The 25525-nt window shown below is 37.9% G+C and overlaps 1 protein-coding gene across 3 annotated transcripts in view; it reads right to left on the bottom strand.

The window, feature by feature from the left end:
* Positions 1-25525, bottom strand: part of DENND4C (DENN domain containing 4C) — a 135018-nt gene that overhangs the window by 40987 nt on the left and 68506 nt on the right. For all 3 annotated transcript variants that reach the window (XM_069087917.1, XM_069087919.1, XM_069087918.1), the window contains exons 12-13: positions 22779-22997; positions 10469-10614 (exon numbers count right to left, since the gene is read on the bottom strand). In XM_069087917.1, the coding sequence (XP_068944018.1) occupies positions 10469-10614; positions 22779-22997 (365 nt within the window). The remainder of the gene's footprint in view (positions 1-10468; positions 10615-22778; positions 22998-25525) is intronic.

Below are 25525 nucleotides of genomic sequence, written 5' to 3'. Positions count from 1 at the left end.
AAACCCCAAAAGGAAAACTCTCATCTTAGCCAAAATTCAAAGCTTCCAAGTCAAAGGAAAAATTTTCAAGCAGCCAGAAAGAAAGAATTCAAGCAGCCGTTATAAAGAAACAGAGGACTCTGAATACAATATTCCAGAAGGCAAAGGATGTGGGCTTACAGACAAGAATAACTTACCCAGAAAAATCGAGTATAATGCTGCGAAGTAAAAAAATGGACCTTTAAAGAAACAGAGAAATTTCCAAGCATCATTAATGCAAAGACTAGAATTCTTTAGAAACTTTGAAGTTTAATCACAGTATTGAAGAAAAACATTAAAAGGTCAATATGAATGAAAAATGATAAAGGACTAAATAAAGATGGACTGCTCATATACAAATATGGGGAAATGATACATTTATGTCCCCTCTGAACCCTATGTGGGAGTATAATTAGACAAGGACTATAAGTGGTTCTGTTATTTTTGATGAACTTAAGAAAAAGACTGGATAGAGAGCAGAAGAGGAATATACTGGGGTTGAGGGGAAAGGGAAAGGAAGGTCAGGGGATTCTTCTCACATAATCAGGGTGCACAAGAAGACATTTATACAAAGAGTGATGAGCAGTGTGGGGAATGCTTGAGAGTTGAATCTCATTCTCAACTGAACCGGTCAAAAGAAGGAAGAAACACACATACAGAATTGGGAACAGAAATACATTTTACTCAACACAGAAACAGGAGGGAAAGTAGAAAAAGGGAAGGGCAATTAGGGGGAGATTAAGGGATGGAGTAGTCTTAAGCAAAATAAATTCTAAGAGTGAATTATTTATTTATTTGTTTGTTTATTTATTTATTATTATTATTATTATTTTTAATATTTATAGGGCCTTTATAAGGCGGCAAAGAATGGGAGGTGCTCACAAACTGGGAATGGCTAAACAAGTTATGTTATATAAATGTGATGGAATATTATTGTGTCTAACTCTTATCAATGTAATGACCAACGAAGATTCTAGAGGACTTATGAAACATGCTACTGAGGTGGAGTCAAGATGGCAGAGTAGAAGCAGGACCTTCCTGCAGCTCTGGTTTCTACCTTCCCCAATCCATGTAAAAGGGGACTCTAAACAAACTTTGGAGCTACAGAACCCACAAAATGACACAGAGAAGCTAACCTCCCGCTGAGGACAGCAAAGCAGGAATCAGCCAGCGCAGAACCACTGGCCTGAGGGACTCCAGATCAGCAGCAGCTATGGCCGCTTCCAGAATTATCAACACACAGATGCAAAAGATAAAGTGAGAGGTCAGTGAAGTCTGGACTTTGGGACCCAGTAAGTGGAGTGCATAGCAAGAAGCCGCTGAGAAGCCAGCACAGTCAGCCAGAGCCACGTGGCAGCTTCAGCTCCTGGCCTGCAGAGTGTAGAGGGACCAAGCGACCAGTCTGAGGGGTAACTGCTCTTGCTTTAATCTGCTTGGATCTAGATTGCAGTCTAGGGTGGAGGTCCTGGGGTGTGTGACCAGCTTGCCAGAGCGTGTGGAGGCTTCAGAGAGGGCATCCATCTAGTGCCTCTGGCAGCTAAGAAAACCCCAGCATTTGAGAGGAAACCTCCCCTGCCTAGTGGCAGAGTCCTACTGTGGCAAAAAAGCCCAGGGGTCAAGTGACTGAGGGGCAACATGACCAAACAAAGGAAACAAAACAAACAGAAGACTCCAACATTAGACTCCTATTTTGGGGACAAAAAGGAGCAAAGCATGGAACAGGAGGAAGACAGTGAAGTCAGAACTCCTGCAGCAAAAGCTTCAAAGGAAAATATGAGCTGGTTACAGGCCATAGAGGACCTTAAGAAGCAGATAGGAGAAGTGGAGGAAAAACTGGGAAGAGAAATGAGAACAATGCAAGAAAATTATGAAATAAGAATCAACAGCCTGACTGAGGAAAATCACACCTTAAAAATTAGACTAAGTCAATTGGCAAAAAAGGCTCAAAAAGGCAATGAGGAGAAGAATGCCTTCCAAAGCCGAATTTGCCAGATGAAAAAAAATCTCAAAAGCTCACTGAGGAGAATCATTGCTTCAGAATTACATTGGAGCAAATGGAAGCTAATGACTTTATGAGATATCAAGATGCTGTTAAACAGATCCAAACAAATGAAAGAATAGAAGGCAAGGTGAAATATCTCATGGGAAAAACCATTGACCTGGAAAATAGATCCAGGAGAGATAATTTAAAAATTATTGGACTACCTGAAAGCCATGATCAAAGTAAGAACCTAGAAATCATCCTCCAAGAAATTCTCAAGGAAAACTGCCCTGATGTTTTAGAACCGGAGGGCAAAATAGAGGTTGAAAGAATCCACCCATCACCTCCTGAAAAAGATCCCCAAAAGAAAACTCCTAGGAATATTATAGCCAGGTTCTGGAATTCCTAAATTAAGGAGATATATTACAAGCAGCCAGGAAGAAACTATTTGAATATTGTGGAAACACAATCAGGATAACCCAGGATCTGGCAGCTTCTACACTGAGGGATCAAAGAGCTTAGAATATGACATTCCGGAGGGCAAAGGAGCTGGGATGAAAACCAAGAGTCACCTACCCAGAAAAACTTGAGTATGGTGTTTCAGGGGAAAATATGGTCGGTCATTCAGTGGAATAGAGGGCTTTCAAGCATTCTTGATGAAAAAACCAGAGTTGAATAGAAAATCTGACATTCAGATACAAGAAGCAAGAGAAGCATGAGAAGGTAAACAGGGAAAAGAAATCATAAGGAAGTTATCAAAGTTGAACTATTAACATTCCTACATGGAAAAACAATAATTGTAACTGATGAAACTTTTGTCAGTATGAAAATAGTTGAAGGGAATAGAAATATATATATATACACACACACATATATATATATACATGTCTATATATTAGGGCATATAAATACATATGTGAATGTGTGTATATATGTTTACAGGTATACATAGAGTGCACAGGACCAATTTAACAGGATGGGATGATACTTAAAGGGTGAAATTAAGAGGTAAGAGAGGAATATAATGAGAGAAGATGGGGAGAGAGAATGGGGTGAACTATCTCATATAGAAGAGGCAAGGGAAAATGGTTACAATGGAGGGGAAGAATAGGAAGGCAAAAGGGAATCGGTCAACCTTACTGTCATTGAATTTGGCTTGGGGAGGGAATGAAATACACACTGAATGGAGTATCTCACCCTACAGGAGAGTAGAGGGGAAGGGGATCAGAGGGGGGATGATGGAAGGGAGGGCAGGCTAGGGGGGAGGGATGTTGGAAGCACCCACTTTTGAAAAGGGATGGGATCTGGGGCGGCCAGGTGGCACAGTAAAAGCACCAACCCCAGAGTCAGGATGACCTGGGATCGAATCCAGGCTCATATACTTAGCACCACACCCAGAAATAACTGTCTGTGTAACCTTGAGCAAGTTACTTAACCCCAATTGCTTTAAAAAAAAAAAAGAAAAAAAAAGAAGATGGAAGGGATCAAGGTAGAGAACGGAACGAGTGGGAGATGGGATAGGAGGGAAGGAAATATAGTTGGTCTTTTACAATATATCTACTATGTTACTGTTTTGCATTAGCTACACATGTACAACCTATACTGAACTGCTTGTCTTCCCATTAAGGGTGGGTGACAAGGGAGGAAGGGAATGAATCTTTAATTCAAAGTTTTAAAATCAAATGTTTAAATATATATATTATTATTATTAATACTATTTTATATGTAATTGGGAAATAAAATATACAGGCACTGGGGCATAGAGATCCACCATGCCCTACTGGAAAAGTCAAAAGGGGTATGGGAGAAAATATGGGAGAGAGCAGATTGGAGGAGGGGATATCCTGTGGGTCTGCTATTTTGGGGTGGTGGGTAGGGGAAAAATGGGGAGAAAATTTGTAACTCAAAATCTGGTGGAAATGAATGATGTAAATCAGAAGTTAATAAAGCACTTAAAAAAAAGAAACATGCTACTCACTTTCTGATAAAGAATGGAAGGGGACAAAGGGTATGAACAAGCAGTTTTCAGACAAAGAAATCAAATCTATCTATAGTCATGTGAAAAAATGCTCTAAATCACTGATTAGAGAAATGCAAATTAAAACAACTCTGAGATACCACCTCAGACCTTTCAGACTGGCTAATAAAACAAAAAAGGAAAATGATAAATATTGGAGGGGATATGGGAAAACTGGGACACTAATGCACTGTTGGTGGAGTTGTGAACTGACCCAACCATAATGGAGAGCAATTTGTAACTATGCCCAAAGGGTTATAAAACTGTACATACCCTTTTATCCAGCAATACCACTTCTAGGTCTATATCCCAGACATCTAACAAAAGGGAAAAGGACCTATCTATACAAAAATATTTATAGCAGCTTTTTTGTGATGGCTAAGAATTAGAAATCAAGAAGATGCTCATCAATTGGGGAATGGCTAATCAAGCTGTGGTATATGATTGTGATGGAATATCATCGTGCTATAAGAAATGACAAGCAAGATGATTTCAGAAAAACCTGGAAATATTTACATGAACTGATGCAAAGTGATATGAGCAGAACCAGGAAAACACTGTACCCAGTAACATCAATACAGTACAGTAAATGACTTAGCTATTCTCAGCAATACAATGAGCTAAGACAGTCCCATAGGATTCATGATGAAGCATGCTATTTTCACTTTCTTTCATTCTTTTTTTATTGGAATTTTCTTGTACAAAATGACTAATATAGAAATGTTTTACATGATTGCACACATTCAATTGCTTACTGTCTCAGGAAAGGGGGAGGGGAAGAAGAGAGTGGGTGACAGAACTTGAAACTCAAAACTTTTTACTGAAATGTTAAAAATATTGTTTTAACATGTAACTAGGGGGAAAATCTTTTTTTTTAATCTCTACCTGCTAATTTTTGCATGTATAAAAGTCTTCAAGTTTTATTGTTGAAAACAAAGGTTCTTAACATAATGTCTGTGAACTTTATATATATATTGCTTTTTTGGAGGGGGAAAGGCAGGGCAATTGGGGTTAAATGACTTGTCCAAGGTCACACAGCTAGTTAAGTGTCTGAGGTCACATTTGCACTCAGGTCCTCCTGACTCCAGGGCTGGTGCTCTATTCACTGTGCCACCTAGCCACCCCTAATATATATATATATATACACACACACACATAATCAATTGAAATTTTTTTTCCTTTGTAATACTATGTATTTTATTTTATGCATTTAAAAACATTATTCTAAGTAGCTGTCCACATGCTTTATCAGACTGCCAAAAGGTTCAAGGACATTAAAAAATGTTAAGAACCCTTGATCTATATTATGTTGCTTATTTATTATTTTCAATTAGTCAATTAACAAGTGTTTCTTCAACTCTTATTATGTGCCAAGCATTGGGAATATGAAACAATAAATTAAACAATATCTACTTGGAATTTAGTTACACAGATCAGGTTTCCCTGACCTGTAATTTTGAAAGATATAACTTTCCATTCTCCTCTAATCATTAGTTTCTTACAGAATAGTATTCCACTTAATTTGTGTTCCAAAATATTTTTTAGGCATCCCTCAATCAATGGGTACCCAATTTATTTTCAGGTTTTTGGCACCATAAAAATGCTATTATGGGGGCGACTAGGTGGCACAGTGAATAGAGCACCAGCCCTAGAGTCAGGAGGACCTGAGTTCAAATCTGTTCTTAGACATTTAACACTTAACTAGCCGTGTGACTTTAGGCAAGTCACTTAACCCCAACTGCCCCTCCAAAAAGAAAAAAAAAATGCTGTTATGAATATTTTGATATATATAGCAGTGAGATACGAGATTAGAGAATTATAAGCATTTTTACTAACTTTTACAATTTCATACTGTTGCCTAAAAGATTAGACTAATTCACAGCTCCATCAACATTGGTGTATGATAGAGAGAGAGAGTCAAAAAATTAATTAAGAGCTCACTAAGTGACAAGCACTGCTCTACCTGCAGAAGATACAAAACTTTCTCTACTTTCAAGAAGTTTAAATTCTAACATGAAAACACAAGAAGGCCTGTGCCCGCCTGTGCCCTGCAGGCCTTCTAACAGTCACCATTTTTACCTTTTGTTGCTTTTGCCAACTGTCGGGGCATATGGTAAAACCTCAGGGTTACTTGAGCTTGCCTTTCTCTTCAATTTCGTAACTACTGATCGGGACAAGTCTTTCATCTGCTTATCAAGTTTTTATTTCTTTTGAAAACAATTTTTCTAGGATAACCTATCTTTATCATACTATCTGAAGCAAAGACTTTATTCCCTGTCAATAATTTTCCTTCTTATCCCAGCTATGATTTTATCCATCCAAAAATCTTTTAAATATCATGAAATTTAAATTGCTTATTTTGTCTCGCAATGTATCTTGTCCCATTTGGCTAAAAATTCTCTCTTTAGGCAGAGTTATAAAAGCTATTCATTTTCTCAAATAATGTGTCCTTTTATATTTAGGTCTTTAATTCATTTGGAACTGTTGCATATGGTATGAGATGCTGGCATAAATGTGTGGGTGCTCTCTAGTATTCCCAGTATTTCTTGTCAAATAGGGAATCTATTAGGGAATACTCCAAATGGTTTATATTCTGGCCTTTATGAAACAACTGGATGATTTGTATTGTTTCTGACTCTTCTTTATCCAATGTGTTCAATTTTTCTACTTGTTATTTTTAATCAGTATCAGATAATTTTAATAACTATTTCCCCCATTTTTCTAATTCTACTAAATATTCCTTTAATAACATAATTGGGATAATATTAATTTTGTAGGGGCAGTTAGGTGGCACAGTGAACAGAGCACCAGCCCTGGAGTAAGGATACCTTAGACACTTAACACACTTACTAGCTATGTGACCTTGGGCAAGTCACTTAACCCCAATTGCCTTGCCTTCCCTCCTCTCCCCCCCCCCAAATTTTTTTGTAGCATAGTCTGGGTAGGGACATAATTTTTACTACTTTGGCATGACCTAGTCATGAACATTATCCCTAAATTTTTTTTTTTTAGTAATTATATTTATAAAAGTCCTTTGTGAGTGTGGGTAGAAAAACTTCCAGGTATTTAATTTGTTCAGTTATGTCCAAGTTTTCATGACCTCATTTGAAGTTCTTGGGAGTAGTTTGCCATTTCCTTCACAAGCTGAGGAAACTGAGGCAAATAGGGTTAAGTGACTTAAGAGTAACACAGCAAGTAAATGTCTGAGGCTGGATTTGAACTCAAATCTCTATCCATTGTACCACCTAGCTTCCCAGATATTTAATACATTTTATGTTTTATATTTATCTTCTTCCCAGGATCTTCTTAGTAGGATACAGAAACAATTACAGTTTGTAGACTTATTCTGTACTCTACTACTGTACTGAAGCTTTTAATTGTTTTGGTTAATTTTTTTGTTAATTCTCTAGGGTTAAGTAAACCAACATATCACCAAATAGAAATAACTTTGCTTTCTCTTTGTCTATGCTTATTCCCTTAATTTCTTGCTTTTGTCTTATTGCTAATATTTCTAGTGCTGTTAAATAACAAGGGACAGTGGATGTCCATCCTTCAAGCTTGATCTTAGTGGAATAGCTTTCAGTGTGCTAGCTCTTCATTTGAGATAAAACACTTTTTTTTTTTTTTTTAAAGAAATCGGGGTTAAGTAACTTGCTCAAGGTTACACAGCCAGGTGTTTCTGGGTGTGGTGCTGAGTGTCTGAGCCCAGGATTTGATCCCAGGTCATCCCAACACTGGAGCCGGTGCTCTTACTCGCTGGGCCACTTGGCTGCCCCTAAGCAATTAGGGTTAAGTAACTTGCTCAAGGTTACATGGCCAGGTGTTTCTGGGTGGGTGCTAAGTGTCTGAGCTGGCCGCCCCGATACTTTTGAACATATTATGGGAAGGTTCTTTTATTCCCATTTTGGGGGGCTTTGGGGGGGGATTCTGCTTTTTTTGGAGGGGGGAAGGCAGGGCAATTAGGGTTAAGTGACTTGCCCAGGGTCACATGGCTAGTAAGTGTTAAGTGTCTGAGGCCAGATTTGAACTCAGGGCCTCTTGACTCCAGGACCAGTACTCTCTTCACTCCGCCACCTAGCCTCCCTTCCTATGGTTTTTAAAATAATAATTTTTAACATAAATGAATACTGAATTTTTGCCAAAGGCTTTCTCTGAGTCTACTGATGTACTCATGCAATTTTTAAGATTTTCATTAATGTGATTAATTATGCCAATAGGTTCCTTCAGGTTGCATTCCTGCTACAAATCCAATCTGGGCAAACAGAATATATTTTGGATATACTACTGAATTCACTTAGCTAATTCCCATATCTTTTCCTTTCTAATTGTAGGACTCTCATTAAATTTCATCTTATTAGATTTGACCTATTGTTCTAATCTGTCGAGATCTTTCTGGATCCTAACTTTACCATATAACATATTAGTTAACTCTCCCAGTTTTTTTTATTTTGTCTTCTGCTGGTATTGCTAAATATATCATTTTTTAAATCTAAGTCACTGCCAAAAATGTTAAACGGTACATCAGGAGCAGCTAGGTGGCACAGTGAATAGAGCACCAGCCCTGGAGTCAGAAGGACCTGAGTTCAAATCTGGCCTCAGACACTTAACACAAAACTAGCTGTGTGACCTTGGGCAAGTCACTTAACCCCAATTGCCCTACAAAAGGCAAAAAAAACACCACAAAACAGTACATCCCTAGGCAGATCTTTGGGGAACTTTATTACAGGCCTTCCTTCAAGGTGACTTACATCATCATCTAGACCACTAATTTACTCCATCATTTTGACAAGAATATGAAAGACTGTGTGAACGCTTTGCTAAAATTTTGACAAATAATGCTACATGGTTGCAAATCACAAAATACCAGGACCTATAAGATGAATCAAAATTTTAAGTGACCCACAGGGCAATTGATCAGCACATGGCCCATAACTAGGTTGATCCACACTGCCCAAGACAACTTGCCACAAGAAGTGACCTAAAAGACCAGATTCTGTCCAGGCCATAAATGACTAGAACAATCCACATTTCACAATGGAATCAATGAACTATTTTTTAAAAATCAGAGGTAGGCGCCTGTCATTCAGGTAGATCCCTCTGTGGAGGGTTTATAGACGGATATGGACAAGAAAGGCACTCCGCGTTGCAATCCTTGACTGGTAGAGAGCAAACCCACTTAATTTCAGGCACAGATCCTCTGAGGCCTTCAAGTACCATAGAAGATGTATGTTACTGAGGAGATGAACAGTTCACAATAATTTAGGCTCACAACACCAGATGTTTCCCATCAGACTAAAAGAGAAAACTCTTCATTTACTATTAAACAGGATACTATCGCTCATGTTTTTGTGAATGCTTCTTTGCAAACAAGAATAGAGCTAAGCAAAAGAAGGTCCTGGCTCCCAAATAATAATTTCCTTCATTGTTCCATCCTACGTTTGTGGCTGAACATTATTACTGCCACATATACATCCTGGATCCAATTATTTGTGAAAACATTAATTCTAGAGGAAGTAAAACACTGGGCAGTTTTAGCTAGCACCTAAAAATTCTCAACATTACTGAAAGAAAAGGAGAAAATTATGCCAACTACCTAGTAAGCATACAGATCAAACTGTAAAACTTTAGAGTATTTACTTTATGATATTCTAAAACTTTACAGCAAATTGTTTACAGAGATAAAAAAAAATTTTTTAAAGATCCATTTAATGAAGGAACAAATATCCTAGTCAAAACAAGGAACATGAAGTGAAAAAAAAAAATTATTATTCTTAGGGGCAATTTCTTCCCTTCCCTTGGGGAATGTGCGCTTTAGGCTTTAGAGTTTAAAATATTTCCAAACATTATCAAGACAAGAAAGAAACAAAAAGTAGGCAACTCAAAGAAAATGAAAGAAAGCACATGGGACTTTTGAATTGAATTTTTTAAAACAAACTCCCCATATTATTAATTTCTTCTAATTACTACTAGAGCTTAAAAGTCTAACTCATTAATTGGAAAATTAATACTAAGAGAAACCTCTATAAAATGGTCTTTACTGGTATAATGAAAATAAAACAAAACATTTATAAGGAAAACAAATTAGTCTGGTACCAGTAGAAGAAACGCAATACTGTAGGGAAGATTTAGCACAATTAAGCATCACTGAATAGTCCCTTTATATTGGATTCTAAAGAAAAAAAATTATATATTATAGAAAAACAAAATCCTCAAATATTACATATAGCATTAGGCATATTAATACATCGGGTGTACGTTTTCCTGAATTTCATTTTTTCTCTTTTAAAATTGCAGCCATAAGAACTACTTTGGTCAGAAGAGGAGGAAAGGAAATATTTGTATACTTAAGGTGACATGAAAAGATATCAATTATGATTTTTTAAAGCCTTGGCTATGACACATATTATACTTAGATATTTTATTTAACATTGGTACATGAAAATACATTTTACCTTTTCTATGCAGTCATCAAAAAATGCCAGTCCAGTATCTTTATCACTTACAAAGCTGCACTCTTCAATGAAACGGATAAAAATCTGGGTTTTAGTTAAAAGAGTGTAGAATTTCATATATGCACGATCTCGGCTTTTTAAAAATCCTAGAAAAAAAATCAAATTGTGTACTATAAAATTAGCTGTAAGTGGAACCAGATATTCTATACCAAGTATGATTTTAAATTTTTACCTATATTTTCCTCACTCTCATTTATCTACATACTAGGATTACAAAACATATAAAAGGCAACTATTACCAGACTTTTTTTCTTTTAATCTTTCTTATGATGACAAATCAATCAGTTACTAGGTAAAGGAAAGAAGGAAGAGGTAATATAAAATCAATCAACAAGTACTGATTAAGCATATATTACATGCCAGGTGCTGGGGATATAAGAATTAAATAATCTCTACTTATAAAGAGTTTAAAAGAGAGCAATCATTTAATTAAAAGCCTTCAAAATATAACAGAGCAAATGATCATACATGGTCTCCTTCAGGCTATAAATGAGGAAATGGGCTCAGAGTTATTTGGAGTTAAAAGGTGACAAAAAGAAGGGGAGGAGGTAGGGAAATTTAACTCGGGTACTAAATGAAAGTAAGCTACACAACCACAGGATCTGATTTTCTGCACTGGCTAACACAATACACAGTGATCTACAAACAGCGGGGATTTAAAATACTTGTTTAACTGAAATGAAATCCAGATAGTTCTTGAAATGGACTTATCTGGTTCTAGTAAATGGGGGGAAAATGAGTGACTCAACCCCTGTCTTCCTATATTCACCCTGGAAAATGTGTAATTCATGCACTGTTAACTCTGTTATGTTACTGGACTGTTGAATCCATTCAGATTGCAAGTTACAATTACTGGGTTTCAGCTCTCCTTCATGTATTTCTTTGTCTAATCAGCTGTAGCATACTGATGTTTGTGTCTCCACCATATCTCTCACCATCTATCCCCATGTTTCACAGCCAACATTCTGGTTCAAGCTCTCTTTTGCCTGGGTTCCTGCAATAGCCCCTAATTGGTCTCCCTGCCCAAGCCAATCCAATCCATTTTCCACACAAGGACCAAGGGGATTTTTTCTCAAGTGAAGGTCTGACCACATTACATTTTTAATGACTCCATAATTCACTTCTAGATCAAATGTAAACTACTCTATTTGGAATTCAAAGCTCTTATAACCTGTCCCCTTTTCAACTTTATTATACATTATTGCCATCCATGCACTCAATAGTGCAGGCAAGCAGGCTTTCTTTCTGTTCTTTATATGCAATATACCATGCCTGTCCCCTTTGCCTAGAACATACTCCCTCCTGACCTTGGTCTCTTAAAATGCCTAGCTTCCTTGAAGATTCAGCTCAAATGCTACCTTTACATGAAACCTTTCCTAATATCCTCACCTTCCAGTGATCTACATAAACTTTTATCTATTGTGTATATACTGACATATATCTACATTTTTCTCTCTCCAACAAAACATAAGCTCCTTGAATACGACTGTTTCAATTCTATCTTTCTATTCTTGGAGCCCAGCACAATACAGGGCATATAGTAGGTGCTTATTGATGACTCACTGATTTTTATGTCCTTCTCCTTTTAAGTCACTGTTTTATTCTCAGGATTAGTTTTACTAACCACAGGTCTGGAGTCCATCATGGGGCCCCCTGCACCCAAATTGCAGAGTGCCTCTCATGGCTCTACGCGCCCTTCATTCTAGCCACCTTTCTGCTTTTTCAGTGCAGCTGGATCTTTTGGACTAAAGATGATGCCATGGTGAACTTAAGTCTTTAAGCCTTTAAGTCCTGAAATTCTTGACCTATGTCCTATTTGTTGTATACTTTCACTCTACTTAGGCCATATGGTGGTCAGAAGAAATGATACAAGTACACTCTCAAGGTCTCTCTTAAGAACTATGGAACTGATTGCATGACATGGGAGACACTGTCAAAGGACCGCCCAGCATGGCATGCCCATATCAAAGAAGGCACTGTGCTCTATGAGCAGGGCAAAAGTGAGTAGCTGAAAAGGAACACACGATGCACAAATTTAGAGATATCGACACCCCATAAGCTCATATGGGTCCAATCAGCCACAAGCAGACATACTGTAACTTATAACAATGCCATATTGGTCCCATTCAAGAACGAAGGACACCAACCAACCAATCTAGACCACCCCCAGCCATGGTTCATTCTATACCCAGGGTATCTTATTTCCACCTATCCATTACTGTGTGTGTGTGTATACACACACACACACACACACACACACACACACACACACACGATTTTCTGTTCTAAAAACATAAATCAATACACCCATTGTTACTGTAAATAATGTGTCAATCTACTCCATTATGGTTTCACCTAGCAACCTTTCAACTTTCTAGTATGTGTAAAAAGCTCTTAGCACAATGCCTGAAATATAGTAGGCATAATAAACAAATAAATAAATGCTTATTCCCTTCCCTTTGCCAAAACCAAGCAAAGTCCTGCCCAGATGCAACTTCCTTTATATGCAGTTTCCCTCTATTATATAAACTTCTCAGAAGAATGGGCTGTTGAAGCTTTTGTATTTGTATCCCCAGTGCTTAAGGCATAATAATCACTTAATGTTTATTCATTCCTGCATGTTTACATAGGTTCTTGCCTGGCCCTTCCAATCTGCCTGTACTCTCCCCAGTTTGGCCCTTCCATTCTATTTTGAATTTTATTTCCTAATTCATGAGCTATATGCCTTACTTTTTAATTCCCAGGCACATCCACCAGAAGGATACTGCAATATTCCAATATAAGGTGAAGAGATCCTACACTAGGGTGGTGGTGTCAGAGGACAGAAGGGATTATATTCAAGAGATACTGTGAAGGATACTGTGACTGGCCTTGACAACAGATTAGACGGGAGAGTGATGAGGGGAGTGAAGAGTAAAGGATGACACCTAGGCTGCAAGTCTGGAGAACTGGGAGGAGAATAATGCCCTGTACCATAATAAGGAACTGCAGAAAGGAGAAAGAGAGAACAACTAATTCAGCCTGGGCCATGTCGACCTGACACCCAGTTCCAGATTTCTGAAAGGCAGTGGGAGATATGACACTGGAGGTTAGGGCGGTATATATAGGAAGATCTAAGAATCGTCAGCTGACAGACCCATGGGATCTGATGAAGTCAAGAGCAGCAGTACAAATGAAGCCGAGATGAGGGCCCAGGACAGAACCATCAGGATGTATGGAGTGAGTGTGTAATCAATCGGAACATGTATCCAGCAGAGGAGTGATCAGAAAGGGGAGGAGGAAAAACAAAAATCCAGAGAGGAAAGTGTCAAGGACAAAAGGATGATCAACAGTGTCAAAGGCTGAAGAGAGCTCAAGACAAATGAGGGCTGAAAAAAGGCCACTGGGTTTGGCAATTAAGAGATTACTGATAACCTTGGAGACCAATTATGGTGGAATGATGAAGTCAGAATATAACGAGTGAAGAGAAACAGAGAGAGAAGGTGAAGGCTCCTACTGGCCTTTTCAAGTAGCTTGACCACAAAGGGCAGAAAAGAAGTAGGATGATAGTCAAAGGGCATGGATCAAGTGAGGTCTTTTTAAGGATGGGAGAGACATGGCTATGTCTAGTTAGACTAGGTAAGACAAAAGATAAGTAAGCAAATGGGGAAGACAAGAGGAGGGCTACCTCTTTGTGTGAGATAGGGGAAAAGAAGGAGATAGTGGCAGAAGGCAAATGAATGACGAGATGGAGAAGAATTAGTTTTCAGCAAATGGCATCAAGCTAACTACAAAAAATATATGTAAAAAGATCTGGAAACCAGTTTATGTTTAAAAAAAAGATAATAGGAAAAGGAACAATTATATCATACAAATGTTTTAACCATCCAACAATCAAGTTTTCAACTAATGAGTACTAAAACATTTAGCTTTAGGGAGTGGCTAGGTGGCACAGTGAATAGAACACAGGCCCTGCAGTCAGGAGGACCTGAGTTCAAATATGACCTCAGACACTTAACAAAAACTAGCCATGTGACCTTGGGCAAGTCATTTAGCCCCGATTGCCCTATGTTCCCCCCTCCAAAAAAAAAAAAAGCTAACTTAAAACATCTAGCTTTAACTTATATACCTGACTAAGCCCTTCTAAGAAAATTTTCTTAACTTTAAGACATACTCTTGGGGCGGCCAGCGCCAAGTAAGTAGTACTCAGCGAGTAAGAGCATGGTTCCAGTATTGGGATGACCTGGGGATCAAATCTGGCCTCAGATACTTAGCACCACACCCAGAAATGACTGGCCGTGTAACCTTGAGCAAGTTATTTAACCCCGATTATTTTCAAAAAAAAAAAAAAAAAAAAAAAAAAAAAAAAACAAAAAAAACCAACACTAAAACTTTAAAAAAAAAAAAAAAAAAAAAAAAAAAAGACATACTCTGCAGACCCACTGTGATCCTTTAACAAACAAGAGAATTTGAAAAGGAGCTAGGCCAGGCATCAAACACAAGAACAGAGGATAAAAGATTGGTGGTTACCTGAGCACGGCACACTGAGATCTACAAAATTTTCAAAGCTTAGAAAAAGGCCTCCAATGTATCGGCTAGACCTTTAAAATCTTGCATGTATAGAAGACACAGACAAAAATTACACCAGATGAAAAGTGTAGGTGGCCGAGATTTGTAGCAGTGAATGGGGTATCCCACAAGATTGTGGATGCACAACAGCAAAGACTGGAGGAAAGAGAGAATAAGAATAGAAAGAGCAAGGAAGAAATGATACAAGGTGATAAGGATCTGAGTAAAGGTCGTCTTAGTGTGAAAGGAGAGAGTTGATATAAGAGCTATTGCCAGGACACTGTATGGAGGATGAAAAATCAAAGGTGATTTAGAATTGCCACGCCACCAACTACAGAAGGAAAGTTCTAAGAAGGGTAGTTTGGGAGGTTGGTAGAAATGACGAGTTAATAAGCAGTTTTGGGTATAAGCGGGGAAGTGAAGGGACTGAGCAGTCTAACAGGCAGATGGAAAAATGACTGGAGCTTAAATAACATACTAAGTGCTAGATCTCAAAGATCTTGGAGAGGTTTGCAGAGGCGATAACTGAAGCCAAAGGAGTGGTGGATGAGAGGACAGAGAATACAGAAATAAAAGAAGCTCAAGAGTTAGAGCTTTCCATATTTAGTGGAAAGAGAAAGATGAACCAGGGGGGAAAAACAGACAAAGAGGCAAAAGAACCAAGAGAAAACTGTCACATAAGCCAAAGGACTAATCAATAAAAAGAGAATGGTAGACAATGTCTAACATGCCAGGGTTACAAGGACTAAGATAAGACCAAGACCACTAGATTTAACAACTAAGATGCAAGTAGAGAATCTGTCACTGTGACAAGGATAAAAGTCAGATCACAAAAGATTAAAGTGTAAGTGGTGAAGTATTCAAGTTGATCTTAGGTCTCTTCAATTCAGATACTCCCTTCAACAAAGCAGATAGTAACCAACTCATGACTGCCCATTATGTTCCAATAAGTTCCAATATAGGAAACCTATCCAGTGTATGGGACAGTGTAATGATAATGAAATAGGAACATCTTTAATAGGCCTATGTGACCTGTTTGAGCTCTAGCCTAGCTCACAGCCGTGATACAGTCAAATGGAACCTGAGTCACATGGAGCAATGGGGCAGAGGGAGGAATTTGCCTAGGGGAACTTGTTTATGTGAGGGTCTGCATTAGCGGTAAGTATGCCGTTAAATCTTACCTCCGGGTATCCAATGATGCTCCAAATAAGTGTTGTGGTGTTGCCTTTGAGGAAGACAGTTTATTGTCTTTTGTCGATCTACCCAGGACATATGCATTCATATTCATAGTGGCTGCCATGGGTACCACATTGGCGTTGCAGGCAGACATCACCTTCTCTTGCTATTTCAAAGACACCAATGGAGCCCTTCAGCTGTACATGCACCTGTTATCCCTTACCTCTGCCATGTGACCAGTCTATCTTCTTTTCTGACCACAGCTCCCTGATCAAAATATTTACTCTACTTTTTAAGTTTGTTACTTGTTATGTTACAGTCTCACTGCACCCAGCATACACCTGTCTTCTGACCATTATGTGATACTCATTTTCGATTCTTCAGACACTGCTGTGTCCCATGCTTTGTCAACTACCTAACAATAACAATAGTACACTGATATTAAAAGGATGGAATTTTCTGTGTGGAAAAGTATTGTGACCTGCTATCTACCTCCTGTTTGCTTGGGGGGGGGGGGCAGCTCATCTGCTGTGCATTTGTGTTGTTTGTTATAGATACATGTATATTGGCAGAAAAATTTCAAAGGTCACCTACCTAACTGTATGTCACAATCTGGGCAATAAAACTCCTGGAACTATTTGGTTTTCAAACTTTTGTGTGGCTGTAAATCCCTTGCGATTTTCATTAACATTCTTTTGTATCACAGTGGTAGAGATCTTAGGTCAACATTTATCTTCTAGTGTTATGCTTTGATATTTCTGATGAAAGGGTCAATGAACAAAATTACCTATACCATTCTATTTTTTTTTAAATCTGGAATTATTTTGATGTATGGATAAGAGATAACTTGCGGCAAGAGAGCCATTAAGAAAAGAATTTACAGAATGCACACAATATGCTGTATTCTCTACATTATTCAGTTAAATGTCTGATGATATAGATCACACACCTAGTAGTCTGCCAGGCATTTACAAAAGCTCAATTATTCCCTGTTAATAGTCTCACTGATGTTTGCTAGGGAAGGGTTGATAAGGCCCATCAACTGGTACTTAGGGTTGAGAGGGAACAAAATAAGATACATTAGAATTAAGAAAAAGAGATTTTTACTTAGCCCTAGGAGGGTAAGAATATTTAACAAGGGCATGAAGTGAGGCACTTTGTGGATTCATCAGTTACCCAATCTCAGAACCAAGGTGTTCTATCAGTCAAATCATTAGGGAGTGGCAGGAGCTCCTCTTCAAGGAAACCAGGAAACAACATCAAAAGTCCAAACCTTTTTTGTCCCCAGAGCCACTTCAGTCTTGAGGACAGTTTTACTATCTTTTAAAGAAAACATAGTTTTACCCACAAGGCAAGGGACAGTGCTATTCCTCCTACCACACATGTATAGATAATTCTCCTTAAAAAGTTATGTAGATGGTGAGCAGGAATATAGAATGGTCTTTATGGATGTTCTTTAGGTCCTCTTGTTTTCGGTATCAAAAAGGTCTAAGATTTTTCAAAGCCTTTAATATCTTCTTCATTTTTAGATACCCAGAGAACACATCCCTCAATGCCCTCACAACTGTGTTACCTCCCAAACATATCTCCTCTATATACATTTGGTTTAATCTAGCATGATGCCCTACAGTCTTCTTCAGATCCCTCATCACTGTGTGGAGAATATGCCAGAGAAGAGTCAATTCTATTAGACTGTATTATACTAGAAAAGCTTCAAGCACAGTCATAGCAATAGACTGTTCCTGCTTTCTAAAGACTGACCAAACTAAACAAGGAGAGTTGCACTGGCGCCAGTAAGCTGGCCAACTGCTGATTAATTTTTTGATCATGGGAATTCATGGCAAGGAGGCCATAGGGTAGGAGTACAGCAGAGGGAAGAGAACCCAAAAAGACCCTTAGTTCTACATAGTACTCTCTACTTCTGCAGTGGTGGCAGCAGAATGGTCAAAAGGGGAGCAGAGGGGGCTAAAAATCAGTCTTACACCATTATTTTTTTTTTTAAGCAATTGGGGTTAAGTAACTTGCTCAAGGTTACACAGCCAGTAATTTCTGGGTGTGGTGCTAAGTATCAGAGCCTGGATTCGATCCCCAGGTCATCCTGACACTGGGGCTGGTGCTCTTACTCACTGCGCCACCTGGCCACCCCTCTTACACCATTATAAACTTATTTAATTTGTGGTATTCTACATATGACGTCCTTGTTCAATCACCAGCTCATGGACACACAAATGTAGGAAACAAATCACATCAATCTTAAAGTTTTTGCTACAAATGAGACCAGAAAGAAACCGCAGCTAACGGAAGGATAGCTTACAGAGACAAATAAAAGAAATGATGGATTTGGTTTTGTTGTTCATTTAAAAAAGGCAAGAAGAAACATCATTTCATAGGACACTCATCTTACATTGCAGTGCTTGTAATAAGTATTTGCAAAAGATAATCACTAAGAACTATGAAGTCTGAATGCAGATGGAAGCATACTATTTTCTCTATCTCTTTTCTGTTTTTTCTTTTTTGTGGTTTCTCCCTTTGGTTTTGATTCTTCTTTACAACATGACTAGTGTGGAAATATGTTTAATATTGTATGTGTACAGCGTATATCAGATTACATGCCATCTTGGGGAAGGAGGATGAGGAAAAATTTGGAACCCAAAATTTTATAAAAGTTAATGTTGAAAACTAAAAATAATTTTTAAATTAATAAAAAAAAAAACACTGCAAAGATAACTATAGCTTATGGGCCAAATGACGAAAAGATAAGAGAAATTCAATGAAAAACTTGGCTAGATCTTGCAAATTAAATTAAATACACTTTCATACTCAAACCAAGGTAGGAAAAGGTGGGGATTATGAGAAATGTATTAGAAAAACATCAATCAAGAGTAGAGGTCAAAAACTATACACTATGAACATATCATGCTTCTCTATCCTGAACACTTTTTTCAAGTAAAGAATAAAAAGCAAATGTAAATTACTCTTAAAAAGAGTTTAGCAGTGAACAGGAGGGGAGCTGTTCGGAGCAGTTCTTCACCTATCTTACCTTTATACACTCTACATAATCGGATTAACAATCACAAGCCCAGAAGAGTGATGATAAATCATTTTTCCCAACTATTTGCCAAAAGTTAATGGGTAACAGGTGCAAAATGAGACAAATTTTCAGGCACGACCAATACATGGATTTGTTGTGTGTGACTATTCCTACTGATAAAAAGAAGGTTTTGGGTTTGTTTTCTTTTGAAGGGGTAAAGGAGAATTACAGATAGGGGAAGTAAAAACACAGAAGACAGAAAGAACATAGGGCAGTGTTGAACCTAACATCTTAAATCTGAAGTATACTTTTTTTTTAAAGTATACTTTATAAAAAGTTTTTCTGACTGTGTAATCTTGACCAAGTTACTTAATCCCTACTGCCTGTAAAACCAAAACCAAAAAAAAGTTTCTTTTGATACTTAAAAAAAAAGTTGTATATAATTGAGATTTACTTCCATTTATAGCTGTCTTTTTCTGTTCTTTGATGGAGACATGTTAATGTTTGTTCATTTCGCCAAGCTTATAATAATAATGAAAATTTAAATGAAAATAAAAACAAAAAGCCCAGTCTTCCCTGACAGCCTTATAACAATCACGTTAGCTCACACATTATTCTCTTTTCTCTTTTCTTCTCTCTTTTCTCAGCTCAGTATTTATCTGTAATTGCTCGACTGCCAGTTATCTATTGCCTTGTAACATCTATTATACCTCTGGCTTGTATTTAACTCTTGTGCTGATATTTCATTTCTTTAATTCCACGGTCAAAAATATCTAGAAGTTTCCTATTGCTTACAAAACGAAATCAACTCCAGGACCTAATACTCAAGGTTTTCATCAATGTGATTTTAACTTACTTTCCACCTTTAATCTGTTTTTTCCTTTTATAATCCCAATCTCAGCCTGCCCTTTTCTAATATCTCTCCCACAAAGCTCTGATGCCCCAGCTATTAGCAATCTCTTCCTTCTAAGTTATCCCAAACCATTCCATTTGATTTTATCATATATAATTGTAGTCTAACTTTTATTATGGCTATTTGTTATATTCCAAATCAGTAAATCATAATCTCTTTAGGGGCAGGTGCAAGAACCAGTAGGGGTGGGGAACCTGCCTTGAGGCCACATGTGGCCCTCTGACTCTTCCAGTGAGGCCCTGTGACTGAATACAAGCCTCACACAACAAATCCCCTTAATAAAAGGCCTTGAGGTCCCAGTTTTCTATGAGCTCAAGCAAAGTAGGATTTTTGTTGCTTTTTCTTTTAGACTTCAGTTTCCCAAACTCATGCTACTTTGTAAAATCCAAAGGATCAATCTCCTCTGAACCCTAGTAATTCATGGAGGCAGCACAGCAGGTGTTGAGTCATGAGGGTTTTTGCACCTTCTGCCTCTGAGTCAATCAAGTGACAAGAAAAACTGTATATAGAGTATTGAGAAAATGAAAGTAAAGAAGAAACTGAGAAGAAAAACAAGCATAAAGAAGAAAAATGATCACGAAGAGAAAAATGTAGATGAAGAAAATAAGCACTGCATGTTGAGTGTTATGTTATGCAGCAGCAAGAACTTGCTGGGGAGGAGAACTCAGTGAAGGGAAACTTGCTGGTGGGGGACCTGTCCACAGGAAGGACTCTTAGCTTAAACTCTTTTTAAGAGCTGTCAACTCAACAAGGAGCTTCCTGGCTGTGAAAGTAAATTGAGATCAGCTGCTAGTGTTGTGTGTCAATATTGTTGTTGCCCTATTAAGCTTTGTTTTCACAGTGACAGAAGCTGGGGGCAGGAGCCCCTGGAGCCTACTATGTCTGGACTCAAGGAGGAGCAGGGAGAGCTTGGAGTGGAGCAGTTCCTTCCCCTATGAGCTGAGACATGGAGCAGAAACAGAGAGTTGCCTGCATGTGAACCCAGGCAGGAGCTGGGAGCTGTTGGCAGCCCCTGGACCTGCAGGAGCTGGAAGAACCTCAGAGCTCAGAACTTGGCCCCAAGTTGAGATGGAGGCAATGCAGCAAGGCAGGAGCAGTGAGAGTGCTTTCCTGCCATGCCCTCTGGAAAGGTTTGGGACCTAGGGAGTGGAGTTGTCTATGGTGAGAGTAGGGAGTTGTCAGAACCCCGAGGCACCCATCCAGTTGGCTTTGTCACCCAGTCGCCCCCCAGAACTTGGAAGCAGGAAGCTGGAGCAGTGGTAAGACTAGGCCTCTTTAGCTCAAAGAAGGATGTACCACTGAGAGTGCCAGGTGGGAGCCTCTAATGTCAGGGTGGAAAGAACACCCCACCCCCCACCCCCCACCCCCAGAAGACTTGTAGGATTTGGATATTCTATTTTAATTCTGGCAATTGTAACCTATGGTAACCTAGGGGTGGAGTGTGCTGTATTCTCTGCTACCCCAGGGGATGAGTTGTGCTAGGGAAGACCCTGGCCTGGGGCCCCCTGATTGCATAAACAATGATATATGCTATATGCCATGCTGCATGCTATGTTATATATTGAATGCAATGATATATGCTGTGTGTCATGTTATCTAATGAAACATATGTTTTGTTTAAGGTCACGTGGCCACCCTGGTAATAAGCTGTTATGTTGTTATGAATTGTTATTGCTTTAGTTTCTTGAATAAAGTTTAGTTTTGAAAAAAGAGTGTTCATGATACCTTCTGATTAAACCCCTAAAATTATTCACAGCAAAGCAGCCCTCAAATGTGCTGTGTTGATTGGCATTACAGTTCCCAACACCTGATAAAGTATATGGCAACAAGACTTACAAAGCTACCTTGAAGAAGGAGAAGCAAAAAAGGACAAAACTGACAACGATAATTATTTTAAAAGTTGCTACAGGAAAAGAGAAGTGAAAAGAGAAATTAAACAATTTGAAGATGAAAATTTAAGATTCCCAGGAGCTTGAGAGACAACCAGAGAAAAAAGCAAAGAAAAAGTATGGTTCTTTCTACTCCCTCCCCCAAACTCCAGAACAAGGCTTTTTATTTGGAAAACAGGTATAAACTTATTTTCCAAACTACTAGAAAATATTCCAAGTTTAAAAGAATTAAATTTTAGTTACAGCGAAGAATACAAAAAAGCTCCGTTCAATGATTAATACGAAACATGAACTATTTACAGACACTGTCTACTGTATAGTCAAATGTGCACCCTACGAACCTAGTATTGCTTCCCTTCAAAGGCTTCGTTCCAGAATTAAAAAACATCCTGGTGAGAAAATCTAAGAAAAATGTAAAATTAAACTCCCTCCAAACTCCAACCAACTGTTATGCTTGATTTATATGATAAGTATATATGATCTGTATGTATACCTAGTAGGGTACAATGCACTTCATATCAGAGATGGTTTTCATATCTCTATCCCCATTACCTAGAATATAACAGATTTTTTAGCTGAAAGGCATGATGAACATAGTTCAGAAAAGCTTTTACTTTGGATATCATTCAGCAGGGAAGCACAATAGAAAACTCATTCCAATCACATGGAATTACACCTTTCAACATTACTCACCTTGACGATCAAACAATGAATCAGCAGCTGTAGCTTTATTTGAAGGAGCTTCTGTGATTGGTTTGAGGTATGATCGATATCCCTTTAAAACAGAAGCCATAAAGCGTAAAAACGCCTCTTGGATTTCCATCTCAAGTTCAGTCATTTTCTTCTGCCAGGAGAAGTCTGCTTCTATTGGGGTCATCTCCACCGCTGAGCCTTCCTGTGTTTTTCTGTGAACTGCATGAAGGAAAGGGCACAAACAAAAGAGAGCTTGGAATAAATCAACCAACAAGCATTAATTAAATGCCTACTTTTCGCAGGCATTGTGCCTGGAAGAACCAGAAAAGGGTCAGGATGAAGCAATCTGCTAAAACCATGATTCACCCCCAATCTTCACCCACTTGAACTCAATATTTCTTTTTGTTTGTTTTTGTTTTACTTTTTGGAGGAGGGGAAGGAAGGACAACTGGGGTTAAGTGACTTACCCAAGGTCACACAGCCAGTAAGTGTTAAGTGAGGCCAATTTGAACTCAGGTCCTCCTGACTCCAGGGCTACTGCTCTGCACCACCTAGCTGCCACTCAATATTTCTTAAAAGCCTTTTACTCTTCCAGATAAATCTTGTTACAATTTTTTTCTAGCTCTATAAAATAATTTTTTGGTAGTCTGATTGGTCTGGCACCAAATAAGAAAATTAACTTAGACAGAATTGTCATTTTTATTATATTGGGGTAGTCTACCCATGAATAATTAATATTTCTCCAGTTGTTTAGTTCTGTCTTTATTTCTGTGAAAAGCATTTTGTCAATATAATCCCTGGGTTTGTCTTGGTGAGTAGATTCCCAAGTATTTTATGTTGTAAATTGTTATTTTAACTGGAATTTCTTTTTCTACTTCTTCCTGCTGGGTTTTGTTGGTACTATGCAGAAATGTTGATTTGTATGTGGGTTCAGTTTTTTTTTCCTGTAATGTTGCTGAAGTTGGTGATTGTTTCAACTAGTTTTTCAACTAGTTTCTCAGTTGATTCTCTAGGGTTCTCTAATTATACCATCATATCATCTGCAAAGAGTGACAGCTTTGTTTCCTCATTGCCTATTTTTATCCCTTCAATTTCTTTTTCTTCTTGCTATAGCTAGCATTTCTAGTACATTTCTAGTACAATACTGAGTAATAGCAGTAATAATGAACATCCTTGCTTCACTGCAGATCTTACTGGGAAGGCTTCTAGCTAATCCTGTTAGAGATAATGCTTGCTTTTAGAAAGACACCACTTATTTTAAGAAAGGTTCATTGATTCCTGTGCTTTCTAGTGTTTTTAATATGAATAGGTGTTATCAAATGCTTTTTTTTTCTGCATCTAGTGATATAGAGCTAGAAAATTAAAATTCATCTAGAAGGTCAAGGATATCAAGGGAATCAATGGAAAAAAAAAAGTGAAGGGAGGAGGCCTAGCATTTACACATTTCAAACTACATTACAGAGCAGTAATCACCAAAGTAATCTAGTACTGGCTAAAAATTCAATGAGTGGTGAATCAGTGGAATACATACACAATACAGAGTAGTAAATGACCACAGTAATCTACTGTTTGATAAACCCAAAGATCCAAGTTGGTTAGGAAACTCAAATTTGTCAAAAAATCTGACATGACAAAATTTGACAAAAATTGCTGGGAAAACTGGAAAGCAGTTTGGCAGCAACTAAGCATAGACCAACATATCATACTGTATACCAAGATATGGTCAAAATAGATAAATGATTTAGACATAAAGGATGCTATATAAGATGTAAGTTTTATAATAAAAATCCTTTTATTAAGGGGATTTGTTCTGTGAAATTTGGATTCAGTCAAAGAGCCACACCTGAGGACCCAGAGGGCCATGTGTGCTCTCAAAGTCACATGTTCCTCATCCCTGTTATAAGTAAATTAGGGGAGCTTGGAAAAAAATGTACCTGTCTGATCTATGGATAAGGGAAGAGTTTATTAGCAAACAAAAGATAAGAGACAATTATGGGAAGTAAAATAGATAATTCTGATTACAGAAAATAAAAAAGCTTTTGTATAAACAAAACTAATGCAGCCAAAATTAGAAAGAAAACAGAAAACTGGGGAAAAATCTTTACAGCATGTTTCCCTGATAAAGACTTCATTTTTCAAATATATAGGAAATTGAATCAAATTTATAAAAGAGCCATTCCCCAGTTGATAAATGGTCAAAGATAGTTTTGAAAAGAAGTAATCAAAGCTATCAATAGTCACATGAAAAAATGCTTTAAATCACCGATTAAAAATGCAAATTAAAACAACTCTGAGGTACCACCTCACAACTATCAGACTGGTTAACAACATGACAGAAGAAAAAATTTTTAAATTCTGGTGGAGATGCAGAAAAATTAGGACACTGGTGCAGTGTCAGTGGAGTCATGAACTACTAGTTCAATCATTCTGGAGAATAATTTGGAACTATGCCCGTGGGGCTATAAAACTGCATATCCTTTTTGACCCAGCAATACCACTACCAGGTCCACATCCCAAAGATAATCATAAAAAAGGGAAAAGGACCTACAATTACAAAAATATTTATAGCAGCTTTTTCATGGTGGCAAAGAACTGGAACTGAAAGGACGTGTGTCAAATTGGAGTGGCTGAATAAGTTGTGGTATAAGTTATGCTGTAAGAAATGACAAGCAGCATGATTTGAAAAAATGATACAAAGTGAGCAAAACCAGGAGAATACTGTATATAGTTACAGCAATATTGTAACA

The sequence above is a fragment of the Petaurus breviceps genome, unplaced genomic scaffold, assembly GCF_028583685.1.
Source record: "Petaurus breviceps papuanus isolate PSGF00001 unplaced genomic scaffold, PetGlider_PUasm1.0 183, whole genome shotgun sequence".
Lineage (NCBI taxonomy): Eukaryota > Metazoa > Chordata > Mammalia > Diprotodontia > Petauridae > Petaurus > Petaurus breviceps.
The sequence above is the reverse complement of the archived record's forward strand: the minus strand, read 5'-3'. Positions and strand labels throughout refer to the sequence as shown.